Here is a 15,304-nt window from a genome sequence, read left to right on the forward strand (position 1 = left end):
ATTCAATACAGAAAATTCCTTTTTATTAAAGGGTCACTTACTGTAGGTTTGGAATTGGAACAACTCTATGATGAGTAATTGATGACAGAATTGACATTTTTGGGTGAACTAACCCCTTAACGCAGAACATTGACAGCGTTTATATGGACTTTTTTTAACGTGATTAAGAACCGTACCTTGTGAAACAGGATGTAGATTATGGCTTATAAACATGGTTTGAAACATGTTCCCATTGAGATGTCAAACATTTCATTTCAACTATATGCAGGTTTATTTACATTTTTTTTGTATTTTCATATTGAAAAGTCAGGAAAGTCCAAGACAAGACAACAATCACAACTGGAGATCAAATACATCCTCTCCAAAAGCACAGTGAGGTCTCACATTGATTTTTTTTTTTTTTTAACAACCAGATAAATAAAGGCTAAATATAACATAGAGCCTTTAGATCTATTGTATCCAATCACATGACTTCCACAGCGCCCATGATTGAACTGGTTTGATTGACCCTAGACGGTATTTGAGAAGATGCAGTTGTTGTTGTTGATGGTCTCCACTTGGTGAGAGCGAGCGATGAAGGTCATGAGCATGTTCTGGAGCATCTCAGCTCTCATCTTGCTGATATGCAGCACCTCCTCATGATTCACTTTCTCCTCACGACTGTAGTCAAGAGAAACCTTGTTGGTGATGAGTGATAGGCCAAGGACCCGCAGTCCGCAGTGCTTGGCTACCGTCACCTCAGGAACTGTGCTCATGCCTGTCAGGGCAGCAGGAAGAAAAGAGAAAGAGAGAGAGACTCTTAATTAAATGTCTGTTGTGGCGCAGTAGGTGATTCATTAATAAAGCAGACCAGGTCTGGGTCTCACGTAACACTTAATAAGGACCATTGGGGTCCTGATGTATACACAGGAGGGAGGACGCACACAGGAACCAGTTGTTGACCGGTCTAGCCAGAGGATCCTATTTAGCACATACCCCTGACTGCGGCCGTTTGGTAATCGGAGTCCAATTATCTAAGACATCATTCAACTCATCAGAGGACCAGGAGTAAGTATAGTTTATGCCAATCATATGGACAAGAGAGTTATTCATATCACTGATTAACATAATCACTTTGATTGAAGTGGGCTACTTTGGCCCTTTGGGTGGGCCTAATTTCCATCAGTTAATATGGCAGGTCTGCTAATATGGCACATCATTATTAACGAGCTATAATTTTCCTGAAGCACCAATTGAAGGAGAGGCACTACACACAAAAGAAAACAGCAAGTTAAACCACTCAAACTCCTCAGAGAGAGGAAACCTGATGCAGCATATGTATTATTTATAAACTATTATCCTCTTTATATACTAGTATTTATTAATTTTGAATTAGCTTTCACTTTTATATTATCTGTTTTCAGTAAGTTTTAGTGATTTCTGTTACTTTTGTTAATTTTCATTAGTGTTTAGTTCTAATAAAATATTCTAGAACTAGTGAGCATTTTTATTAGTTTCTATAAATTTATTTTTTATATTATATTTATTTGAATATAGGTCATATATTCAAATAAATATATTTTATTTATTTTAGTCATTTTAGTACTTCAACTTTTTTATTTCAGTTAGTTGCCAAAGCAAAACAAATATTTTATTTTAAGTTTAAGATTATCAAAAATTTTACTTTTTACTATTAATTTTACAATAACAACCCTGCTAAACATTGCAGCTTTTTCTGGCCAAGGACCTTACTGAAAGTGGGTCAGTGCATTTACTTCTATTATTATCTATTGTATCAAGTAATAACTTATAGCAAGTAATAACTTATTGCAACTATATGCTTTTCACTATATCAACTATATCCTATGTTTTTGACAACTTGAGTTGTGCATTTTCCCTGCGGCAGTTCTTGCCAGTTTCCCCCCTTGTGTATTGTGACTGTCCATACCAACAGAGTCGCTCCCCAAGATGTGCAGCATGCGTGCCTCTGCGATGGTCTCAAAGTTGGGTCCACTAACCATACAGTAGACCCCCTCACGCACAAAATTAGAGTAGCCCAGCTCAGCAGTGATGTCCAAAACTAACTTCCTCAAGTCTTTGCTGTAAGCATCAGACATACAAGGAAACCGGATCCCAAATCTGAGGAAGACAAGAAAGAACATGCACCATCTTTTTCATAAAATGGGAAACAATTCTGTAAAATAATATCTCTCACTCTTTCACACTTTATTCTGCCTTTTTCTCTGCCTTATCTCCGTACCGTTCATCATTGGGTCCACACAGTGGGTGCTGTCCAGCAAACCCCGGCAAGTTAATATGGTCCTTAATGACCATAATGTCTCCCACTTTGAAATCCTGACAAAGACCTCCAGAGGCGTTTGTTACGATAATGGTCTCCACACCCATCAGCTTGAAGATCCGCACGGGGAACGTGACCTGGAAAAATTCCCCAGAAAACACAAGCTGTTATACAGCAGGATCTCTCTGACATATTATTTTCACGTTTAAATGAATGATACTTAGGCCTGGTTTAACAGAGGATTAGGTCTTAATTCAATTAGGACATTTAAGTACATTTACATTACATTTGAATTTATGCATTTGGCAGACGCTTTTATCCAAAGCGACTTACATTGCATTATCCTATACATTTATACATAGGTATGTGCAATCCCCTGGGATCGAACCCACAACCTTGCGTTGTTAACGCAATGCCTTACCACTGAGCTACAGGAAAGCATAGTAGCTTTTATAAACGTGCTTTAGAAAAAAAAAAAACGTTATTGGCATGTTTCTTGAGACAAAACAATTGACTGCATTCTTAAAATATGTCAGTGCAAGTTGCTTCAGTTAAAACAACTCAAATGCATTTTAGTCCAGGACTAGCCTTAAGCCTTGTCTGTGAAACCGAGGGTGGGCCTATGTTGGCCCTACAATGGCCCCTTCAGGTCCTGACGTTTTTAATGGAATAAAAATATCATGTGGCAGGTGCGTCTTCTCAAAATTTGGATAAGAAAATAACTGACAGTACAGAAATAAAGCAAAAAAAAAAAAAAGATGAATATTTATTTATATTTTAATATATTTATATGTAATGAAGTTTAAATTTATTTGATAAAATGTATAGGCTATTGAAAAAAAAAAAGCCTCCTTTCATTTCAGAAGACCACGTGGTTACCCACAGTGCCGCCTACTAACCATAGTTTTAGGCAGGTATTAAATAAGCTTTAGTAATTCTAAATGGGATAAATATAGGAGTGTAGAGCAGGGAGCCATTAAGGGAGGTGTCAGTGTGAGCAGGAGATGAATAATGAACTTGCGGGCTTAGTACAGCACAGCTCAAGAGGGATGTCACAGTCTGTCAACCTGCTCTCCAGCTGACGAACCAGGGTGGACGTGTGGGGTTTCCGCGAGCAACACGGCCATTACAGATACACAGGCGGGTCGCCGAGCTGGACCAGAAAATACGCCTCAGTTTGGTACCCTTTAAATCAAAGATGACTTCTTTGTGGAACTTAAACTCTCAGAGATCAAATCGCTTCATATTTGAGTCTTTAACTCTCCTGAGAGAATTGGTCTAGGTGCTGCATTATAGGTTACCCGTCACCCGCCGTTTGATTAATGCGCACTATTACAGAGTAATGAGAATATGTCTATAAGAGAATATTGTATGTCTTGGCACGGTATCAATAATTGCCATTTACTTCAATTTCAGGGAATTCACTGAGATTGCACTCGATGATTGCGTCAAAGGCTATTTTTTGCACTCGCTGTCTGTGTCCTTTTAGCAACGGATTCACTGAAGTAATATGCAAATTAGATCATTTGAATATTATATTTCTATATTATATGAATAAATATTTATGTTATGTATAATAAGTCTGCGTGTAAATAAATACGTGCATGAAACATTGATTATTTTATGATTTTGCCTGTATAGTTTCTTAAAACGTCTGTTATAACAGTCAAATACAATTACAAAACAATTCAGCCAAGTAACAAGACGAACACTGCTGCAACAATATTACAGTAATATTAATACAGCGAGAGTCTGTGTTATGAGAGACATGCCGGTTCAGTTTGCTGTTGAGTGAACTGACATATAAAGCATAAATATTAGGAAACATCAGATGGCTAAAACTGCTCAATGACACTTATATTACGAGGCCACACAATAATGACCCATCAACTCTCTTTATTTCTTAACAACAGAACGCAAAAGTAAGGTAGTGGAATGAAAAAAAACCCAGTACAGTCTAGAGATGCGTACAGTTTAGACAAGCCCTCTAAATGCATCTGTACACCATAAAGCTGCTTTACTTGCTGCAGAGAAACAGAGGTCAGAGAAGGGCTAACTAATCTCGACTGTCCAATTACCCTCCAAAGCACAGCTCTCCACAACAATGAGATCACTTAAAGAAGCCATAATAACTGTTTGTGTTACCAAGGGCAAACATGAAAGCAAGTTTGCATCATAAACTGTAATGGAAATGAGTTGGGTCCAATTTTAGGATACAGTGAGTTGGCACCGATTTGCACAGTGACTCACAGACATGAGTCAGCTAAAGCAAAATGAACAGTGAACTGAAGGTACAAAACCAGCTGTCACAGTTTGACAAAAGATGTAATAACCAGATTGGTTGAGCTTCTAAATGAATAAAAAAAAATAAAGACTAAACATTGCGAAGCGAAGATGACACTGACAACACACTGACAGAGCAGGTTACTTTTGATATGAAACAAAGTCTCAGCTTTCAAATTCTCTTTTATTACAAAATTCAAACAAATGTGGCATGACAGATCGCTGTATCTGTGTTCCTCTTTATTTCTAGTTATAGCACCAAATAAACATGAATGAACATCAGAAGGTACGCTGAAAGATACAGTACAGTTTATTGTGAACAGTATGTCACGTAAAGCCAATCAATGACCATTTTACATATTAGTTATCTAGAAAAAAAGAAAGAGCATTTTGCTAAATATATGCACTATATTACGTTTATTATTTTACTCTTATATCGTTAAAAAATATTAGGCTATAACATTATTATAAAAAGCGCATTATATTAATTGTATAAGAATGAGTTGTTGATTTTTAAAGGGCACCTATTATGGAATTTTGAAATTTACCTTTCATGTAGTGTGTAACATAGATCTAAGTGAACAAAAACATCCTGCAAAGTTTGAAATATGAAAGTGCACCGTATATAAAGTTATTGTCTTTCAAAAGTGAGAGTCGACTCTGAGTCATTTTTATGAATCGTTAGAAGACCGAAGCTTTTTCTCTGACTAGATGACGTCAACTTGTCAAGTTATTTGAATACGATACGCCCACTTATTGCGCTCCAAGGCCAGCAGGGAAACATCATGGCGACGAGACGCTGTGTTCTGAAGTGCGACTCTCAAAAGCAAACTTTTTTCATCTGCCCAAGGAGGAGCATTTGAAGACTAAGTGCCTACAATTCACTACACCACAGAAGTATAGTCCGAGCCTTGTGGTTTGTTCGCGTCATTTTGAAGACGATTGCTTTACCAACTTAAATGCAATCAAACTTGGATTCGCGAGCCGGCTGATATTGAAGGAAGGTTCAGTTCCAAGTGTATTTGCATCAGCTTCCTCCTCCGTATCACAACCTGTAAGTGTTATTAATAATTTTTGCTTTTATATTTTATGTAGCATGCTTAATAATTATTTTGTTTGTTGTGTAAGCACCGTTTAGCTTCTAGGTCTTCAATGACAATTGTATTGAGATATGTGAAGTGTTTGTCGTTGTTTTCGGAGTTGTCTAAAGAATAGAGTAATAACTGTAACGTAACTGCATTTTTTTTTTTTTGTAAAAACGTTATGTTTATGCATCGGGCTAACGCAAACAAAGACTGATTGTGCTTTTACAATATGAACTCTGGGCTATGCTCGCTAACATAACATTAAATTATTTATCTTATTTTTCGTTTTTTACTACAAACTATAAAGCAGTGGACTATAATCATTATTATAATACAATTTAATTGATAAAAGCATCATTGTACTCCGTGTTAAAAATAAGTATTATCTCTGTAAACACTGCTGGGTCATCTGACCAATCAACGCAGATTAGCCTCGGGCAAAGGAGGGGTTTGAAAAACGAGTCGTTAAACGAATCATTTGGGAGTCGGTGAGCAAATCAGGTAAAAATAAATGCATATTAAACGAAAACAAAAGTGTTTTTTGTCATTGCATGCATGTAAAACTGTTGTTGGGGACTCCCTAAACAACATTAGGAACATTTTAAATGTCATAATAGGTGCCCTTTAACCTTTAATAATAATACCACAGCAGACAGGTTTCCCTGTATGTTTACAGCATTAGTTAAGAGAGATTTGATTCCTTGAGAAAAATGTATAGGCCCTAATCTTACTGATATTTAGCCAAATGAATCAATACTGAATCAAGATCAGAATCGGATCGCAAGCTTATGAATCGAATCACCCCCCACCACCCCATCCGTAATTCTCACTCCAGGCTAAACTGAAAAGTTGGCAGCCCTGCCTTACAATACATAATTAGATTCCCAATGCCATGGCAGGTTCTTCCGCTCAATCCTTGTCATTTTTTTAATAGAAGCAGTAAATGAAAAAAAATATGTACCCAACGCCTCGCCCAAATGTTAGGACGGTGCGCTGGTAATGTCATGGGTGAAAATGTCATCATAAAATACTATAACAGGGATATTTGCCTCACATTTTTTTTTAACATCTGCCTGATTTGATCTGACATACGCGAATTGTTTTCCTGCATCCTATTTAGGACAGATATGCAAATTGGGCTGCAGTGTATGTTGATGTGCCACAGCCATTAAGACATTAAATAAAAAATAGTGTTGTGAAAAGCTTGAGTTTGATAATACAGGGGGACTGATGGATTTAATGCCCCAGCCTCATATTAAGAGTAAAAAGCTTTTGGCTGGCTGTAGAGGGCATGGTGGCCATGACAACTGATTGTAATGCATTGTGTCATGCTGTCAGGGCTGCAATTACAGTGACAGTCCCACTCCAGGGCAAGAGGTTGCAGATTCCTTGGTAAATTAGTAAAAAGTGGCTCTCTGGCCCCATGTGCAACAGATAATTTATTCCCCTGCAGACTTTGATGGAGAGAAAGCCAAGAGCTCACACAAATCATGCTGCTTGGTTCAACTCCGGGGTGAATTAACATTTGAAAACGTATAAATTAACAAGGACTTTTAACCGATGTGAACATTTATTCATGATTAATATCATATTTTTCATAGTCCCTTTTTAGATCCTTTTTAAAGGAACAAAACTGTTTTCCTGTTCACAAAGGACTATGAGAGCAAGCTGAATATTGTCAATGAACTGCTTTGATACGAGAGTGACAGGAGCAGAGAGCAGTTTGTTTCTCCTCCACACCTGCTTTCTCAGCATTCAGCCTCGGTATTCATGCATCTCCTGGTTGGGACAGATAAAGTTAATGACCCATACTGGAGGCAACAGCTCCTCTCCGTTTTAACAAATAGCAGCCGTTTACAATGAGTTTACTTGTCCTTGAGGTGATGCTAAAAGGAACCAAGGCCACTGCTTGAAACGCACACCACAATACTTTACACGACATTGATGCCACAGAGTTAATAAAAACGGGATTTGTGATATAGCTTTTACTTTAAGTAAAGAAACCACTGTGCGTATAAGTATTATAAATGGATACACCTAAGAACCATATCGAAATGCAAGTTGAAGTTAAATCAGTTAAGTTAATGCCTTTGGTAGCACCTGCAATAGAGGCATCAAACTGTGTATTTGAGCTCACCTTGCACAATGAGTAACCCTCGTACAGATGAAACCTTCCTTGCATGAAGACACAGGACTCGCCTTTGATTTGACCAAACACCAGGCACCCTTCATGACCAGGAACTATGCATAAAGAGACAAACATATCAGTGAAAAACATGCTTACTCTTTTTTTTTTTGGTATAATATAATGTATATACCATATTCATATTTTTATTTTAGGGGTCCAAGCACTGAAGGTGCTGGAACCCTGTTATTTGTACTGATTTTCTTCTTCCTCTTCCTCCTCAACATCATCATCATCATCTTGTTCCTGCCCTAAAAGTTGAAAATTTGTACATTTTATTTTATATATATGTATATATATATATATATATTGCATATTGCATATACATATTGCAGTTCAACCCACTGTTTTGCATCATTTAGAATGTGATCATATCCAAATATACCAACTTGAGGAGATAATATCATGAGAGCAATGTTTTTGGAGGTAAAGGATAATCTATACAAAACCATTTAGGGCCAGATTTACTAACCAGGGTAAATTAACGCATCCATGGCAAGCGCAAAATGGGTTAAGAAATGCTTTTTTGGGTGTTAAATAATGTCTCAAATAGACTACTGCAAACCTGACCATGATTTATTCAAATACTCTCCTCCCATAAACTTTGCAACTGAAAGGGAAACTCCTAAATAAACATGAAATAAGGTCTGCAGGTCTGCATTACTGCAGGTCTTTAGTAAATCATGTAAGTAGTTTTTGTTTAATGCCAAGTTTGGCATAGTAAAATTGGTCCTTAGTCTGTAAATATTTCCCTGTGAAAAATAAATAAATATTACTCTACCACAGTGTGATATATGAAGCATCTTAATGATACAAATGCAGTGTATTGGGCTCTAAAGCTGTCTCTCCCCAATAAAGAACATCCCGCTGTAAAGAATTTACTCTTTGCTCTCTCCCTAATATATTATGTCTACCTAAGGGGTTATTCATCTAATGCAAAACCTCTCTGTAATGTGCAAATAAAAGGTCATATGCTGCCATTGATAACAGATGTCATCTAATCCTTTTCTATAATATGGCGTTACCTGACTAATGACTGTCCCCAAGTCTAAGAGATCCTGCTGGCTTGGCTGTATTTAGTAAGTTCATTGATTTGCATTTGCATGTTCACGTTGCTCATTCAACAATCGTAAAAAAGTTAATACCTGCGGCTTAGGGATGACTGCTGATGTCGTCGAGAATGGCATTAGTGAGACTGATTGTGTATATAGTGTACGAACAGGTGGAGCAAACGTTGTTTTCTAACGTTATGAGCCAGTAGGAGGCTGCAGTTTGTTTGTGGCTTCAGGAACTTACTTTGACATGGGAACAGGCCGACTGAGCCGAGTGAATGTAAGCTTATGTAAATATAACCTTGAATTTTGGCCGATGGGATGTGTTTGGCCCTAAAGCCTGCAGCGTAATGAGGTTCTGCTGGAATAATAGCTCTGTTTTTCCAGGGGCCGATTCCTTTTCTTGCACGAGCATTGATGAATGGCTCTGAGAAAAAAACTCATTCAGAGAGGGGGCTTATTACACTCACCGTGAAATGTATTTCCTGCAACATTGTAAAAATGAATGAGCAAATGAACGTTTCAGTGCTTGCCGCCTGAGTTTTTTTTTAAATCAGATTGTCACAAATTGGAAAAACAGTGAGTGTAATGAGAACAGTTCTGAGATAAATTTAGTAATGCTTAAAAATGACTAATTATCGAAATTAGTTTTAATTAAAAATAAGTGACATATTCAAGATGAAGTACATATTTTGAAAGTTATACAGTGTATACGTATATATACATATGTATATATATACAAACACTGTATAACTTTCAAAATATATATTATTATTTTATATATTTTTAATTATATTAATCTGTCTATATATATATATATATATATATATATAATAAAAAAATATACAAAAAAATTATAATATGCACTTGAATGCAATATGAATTATAATTAAGTATAATCATATTAATATTATAATTGTATACTATAATCACTTCTTAAAATTCATCAAATCACATTTTTACTACCTGTAGCAGTTATGTGTGAGTATATTGTCTATTTTGTCCATATTTTGTCTGATTTTGACTGATTTGATTTTGATTTGACACTTGCTGATTTATATGAATGATGCAATGGGCAATGTGAAGAATTTATTATTTAAAAAATGAGCACAGAGCATCCATAGTTCATTCTCATTATTCAAACTGTCAGTCATTTCTCTGTTAGTCTCCATAAACCAGCGAATTTAAATTATGAAGTGGATTAGAGAAAGAATGACAACACAAATGGATTCTAAGACCCTTATTATACTTTCCCTTATTTACAAGGGCTCCTATTCTTCAGCCATCAGTCACACACACGCACACACACACACACACACACACACACACACAAACACACACACACACACACACACACACACACACACACACACACACACACACACACACACATTTCTTCTGTGGAAAATATCTAAAAGGGGTGTTTACTGTATGTAAAAATGTGAATTTTCTATTAATAAACACATTAATAAATACGCGACACAATGTTTTACCTTTACATCGACCTCATAAGTTAGATTGAATATTTGCAATTCAAGTTCTCAAACCGGTCTATTACTGTAATTGTTATTAAGAAAATCATGAATCGTGAAAAGCAAGTAATGCAAGCGAGGAAAATAAAACATATAGAATAGATATAAAATGTCTCAAATATTGCAATATATTGCTAAATTCTGAATGTGTCAATTTTAAAGCCAAGACAGAAATCTTTGATGCTAAGGTGTAGTGAAAATGTACATGAGAGAAGGCAGCAGATTGTGAATTTGTCATTTCATTTCTGCCTTTAATGGTTATGCACAAACACACACACACACACACACACACACACACACACACACACACACACACACACACACACACACACACACACACACACACACACACGCTACAGGTAGTGCAAATATCATTTGATGCATCTGAACACTTCCCAAGATTATTCACCTCACCATATTAATATTTAAACCTGTCAAAGATATCATAGTACGAACTCCCTGTGGCAGATATTAGGGGCTATTTTTGCTCCAGTCATAATATTTTATTCATAGGCAGTAGTTATTCATTTTGTAGCTCATATTACCAGGAGCTGGGCATAATTTGTTAACCATACAATACAATGAGGGACAGAATGAAATCCTTTGTGCCTTCAGATTCCCTCCAACAACTCCTGTATCTGTCTAGTGGCATTTTATAGACTCAACATGCTGACTGAAATGACCACACTATGTAAATTAACATAAGAACATCCACCGACTTCATCCTTTGCTTTATTACAGCATATGCCAACTAAAATGTATTGTGTAGCATTGCTATGAGGGTTGTTTCTTTCGAAAGAAAGAAAGGAGCAAGAAAGAAAGTTATGCTCTGATACACTTCCATGAATGCAGTACCTGTGCTCACTGGGAAATTGGGAATGTCCTCATAGTGGATGATCTGTTTATTTGAGACACTGTCTGCGAGAAGTCCCAGTCCAGAGCCGCACACGACAGCTATCTTTGGCCGGTGTCTCGTCCTGCTCAGCAGCCATTCTGTAGTCAGTTTGCAGTCTTCAAAGGAACAGCAGCTGAGTCGGGAGAAAGAGAGATACATTAGAACAGGTCACATTGATAACTGCTCAAATTGTGTCTGATAAGATACAAAGTGAAAATAAACAATCATCTGATTATCGGCCAATGCTTACAATGAGAAACATGATAATCTTTCGAAGATCATCAAGACATTTTTATGCAATATCAAAATCATATCATGATCAGATATCAATACACCATCTATATCTTTGACATTAAATTCCACCATAATGTAAGAACAATCAAACTTCACTGTAATAATTTTTCATCATTTTTATTACATCCCAAGATTTCCGGAGTCAGTTATGGAAATTAAATGGCATAGCACACAGGAAATTAACTCATATAAATGAAACCACAGAGACCCTCTTGAGTTGAAAATATGCTGGTAGAATATAAAGCTGGCGTATTGTGGTTAAAGCTGAATAGGTAAAAAGCTTAGTAGCAATCACAGTGAAAATGCTAACAGTGGACACATTTACAGTTTCTAAAAGCAATTTTGACAAGTCCTAAACGCAAATTTACAGCATGCAGTTGTCAAGGCTCTATCTCATTTGAAGATCATTCTGCATAGTCTCCATATTGTGACTCAGTTGTGTTTGGCAGGGCTGATATGGCCTTACTGATTTGATTAAATGCATAAATGATCTTACTCTAAGATAACAGCGGAATCCAAATTACATTATCAACTGACTATTTTAGTAAACAGAAAATGTAAATATGTTTCCATCAAATATGTTCCTTTACTCACTCTCTGGTATGTATAGTATACATCAATGACATAAAACTAAAATTTACCATGAGTTTTCCTTGGTGTGCATGATCTCAGTCACAAGTAGTCACAGGATTGACAGCACCTGGAAAAAGAGTGTACTTGTTCTATGAGAACAGATAAAAAAGAGATAGCCTAGAATAACCCCTCAAAGGACTATAAGGTCTCGTCTCATTGGCTGCATTAATGGTGAGCGGGAAATAATCCTTTCCAAGAAATTAAATGACCCTTTCCCCTGAGAAACTTTACTTTCAGACACTAAAATAAATGCAATTTACTCAAAATGCAGACAACCGTGAAGAAAGCTAGTGTAGAGACGATAATGCATTCTTTATCGTCTTTTATTTTAGATCTACTGGTAACTAAAAGTGGGTTGAGAACAATCACTTAGATTATGGGTCTTAAAGGGATAGTTCACCTAAAAATGTAATCCTGACTGTCATCATTTACTCAACCATCCAAATGAACCATCCATCCTGTATCTTTTCAAGAGGGAATGTTCTGACTTAAGGAAGCTTAAACAAATATTTTGTTCTGTACAAAGCTGCATTTTTACAGTGACATAAGCTCGAGAAAATAATCACTATGAAAACACATTGTCTACCCACACCAGTCTATGCGAGGTAGCGCGACTTAGACTATGGTAAATGCAAACACTTTCACATGTTTGTGCACTTTGCTGAGCTGTGTGATTATTACTGTATACATTATAGCTAAGAGCTTCGAGGTCCATTATAATTCTCTAAAGCCCTAATACTGTGGCTTGGAAATGGATTGGCAGACTCCGTGTTGGAAAGGTGCGACTCTAAATCTAAATACGCTGATACATTTACAGCACTGTCTGAAGCATAATTTTTACTCAGAGATATCGAGCTGAATCCAAAGATAGAAAACTTATTGTAATACAGAAAATAACCTAATCTGAACATTATATGAGAAACCACAATTAGGCAAAATATGTAACTTATTGTTTTTCACTAAATTGCATAAAATTGTGACTTTTATTATTGACTTATTTACGCATTTACCGTACATAATTTGTTGAATGAAACAAGCTTAGTATCAGGACTCTTTATTTTGTGCTAGGGGTCCAAGGTAGTTCCTGTCAATGAGTAACATAACCAGATGTTAAATTATGTAACAGATAGAGCTACATGATACCCACGCAAAGCAGACTGACCAACAGCGTCAGAAAACTGAATGGATTAATCATTCATTCTACTTTTACTGAGTTCAGATGGTTCAAAGATTTGTCAAGTGCATATTTCCAGCTGAAAAGGAACATAGGGAAACACAGATCATGACTATCTGCACACACACACATAGGCTAACTATTAACCGATCTGTTAACATAGGTCAACTCACTGTCAGCTCACTTAAAAACTCTTTATTTTTTGGCCATTTCACAAGTTTAAAGGGATAGTTCACCCAAAAATGAAAAATTTGTCATCATTTAATCACCTTCAAGTTGTTCTAAACCTGTATGAGATCCTTTGTTCTGTTGAACACAAAAGAAGATAATTGTAAAGAATGTTGGTAACCACTAGCCAGACAGTTGACAGTAGCCACTGACTTCCATAGTACTTTTTTCCTACTATGAAAGTCAATGGCTACTTTCAACTGTCTGGTTACCAACATTATTCAAAATATCTTCTTTTGTGTTCAACAGAAGACAGAAACTCATACATGTGTGGAACAATATGAAGGTGAGTAAATTATGACAAATGTTTCATTTTTGGGTGAACTATCCCTTTAAACTTGTGAAATGGCAAAAAAGACAGACAGACAGACAGACAGACAAATAGATTTGTCAAGTCAATACAATCAAAATCTGACATAATCTCCATCTGGACTGCTATTGGACAGGTGTTGTGTTTTGATCAGATTTCATTTGACGAGCCCTGCAGGGAGGACGGGTGAGACTGACCGTGACTGTTTGTCCAGACATAAAGTCTGCCAGCTGTCTCAACAACATACAGGTGCTGGCAGAGCTGTGGGGTCCCTTCAGTTAGCAAACAATCTTCCACCGACCCGTCAAAAGAGGGGAGAGGAAGCATGTGGTCAAGGTAAATTATCATTTTAGGAACTGGCAGTGCATGTTACGTATCGCATGTGTGTTTAATGGATGACTTGGCATCAACACTATCTCATGAAAGTGCGTAGCTATACCACAAATGTTATTTCTCGTGCCATTTATATGCCAAAAATGTTTTTTGCGTGCATATGCGATGCACTGAAAACCCTTGGTTAGGATTAGGGGTGGGGAGTGTGTGCGTATTACACGCCATAAAGTGCGTATCATATGCACGCGAATACTATTTTTGGCGTATAAATGACTCGAGAAATAACATTCGTGGACATTCGCACTTTCATGAGTTCACTCATCACAACATAGCTGGTTAGTTGATGCTGAGCAAGTGAATAACCTACCAGTTTAGATAAAGATGCAACAGTATAAAGACACTCAAACACTACAGACAGACCAACTAAAAGCCACATACACAAAATGATTTGATAAGATTTCAATAATGATGCCTATATATTACATCACACACTCTCCAGTACAATAAAATCCCTTTTGAAAATCACATAATTGCGAAACATATTTGCAGCCAGATTAAGAAAGTCAAGCAAACCCAGAAACTTACAAGAAAACTTACATTGAAACTTACTAACAAGAAACTTGCATTGATCGGGTGATGTAGAATGTATCATACCTTCATCATTGTTGTAGCAGAAGTATATTCAAAAAGGCTCCCTTCTGTATCATACCTATATCAATTCCATAATGCATCCAGACTGGTTTAATTTCACATAGCTTCACTAACATCAGCTCAACCTATAATTAATCATCTCACCTAACTTTATTGAGGTCAAAGGTTAATGATCCATCAAGTCTATATTCGCTGGATGGCCGTGACTGAAATGTCAAGCCTGAAACCTCTATACTCTCCTGACTGGTTTGCTCCACAAGCAATTTGTAACTTAAGATGACTAGACTAATAATGACATCACTTTACTAAGTGTCAATACCATTTTACTTTTGAATCAATATATGATCTTTGTGGAATTCCTCCTTCATTTC

The 15,304-nt window shown here is 36.6% G+C and overlaps 1 protein-coding gene across 1 annotated transcript in view; it reads right to left on the reverse strand.

The window, feature by feature from the left end:
- pnp4b (purine nucleoside phosphorylase 4b) overlaps positions 1-15,304 on the reverse strand; it is a 17,036-nt gene continuing 1,732 nt past the window's right edge. Inside the window, exons 3-8 of the mRNA XM_079626492.1 lie at positions 12,246-12,304; positions 11,271-11,443; positions 7,784-7,887; positions 2,240-2,415; positions 1,928-2,118; positions 1-757 (exon numbers count right to left, since the gene is read on the reverse strand). Coding sequence (XP_079482618.1) covers positions 510-757; positions 1,928-2,118; positions 2,240-2,415; positions 7,784-7,887; positions 11,271-11,443; positions 12,246-12,268 — 915 coding nt within the window. The 5' untranslated portion in view covers positions 12,269-12,304 and the 3' untranslated portion in view covers positions 1-509. The remainder of the gene's footprint in view (positions 758-1,927; positions 2,119-2,239; positions 2,416-7,783; positions 7,888-11,270; positions 11,444-12,245; positions 12,305-15,304) is intronic.

This window comes from Phoxinus phoxinus, assembly GCF_949152265.1.
Source record: "Phoxinus phoxinus genome assembly, chromosome: 10".
Taxonomy (NCBI): domain Eukaryota; kingdom Metazoa; phylum Chordata; class Actinopteri; order Cypriniformes; family Leuciscidae; genus Phoxinus; species Phoxinus phoxinus.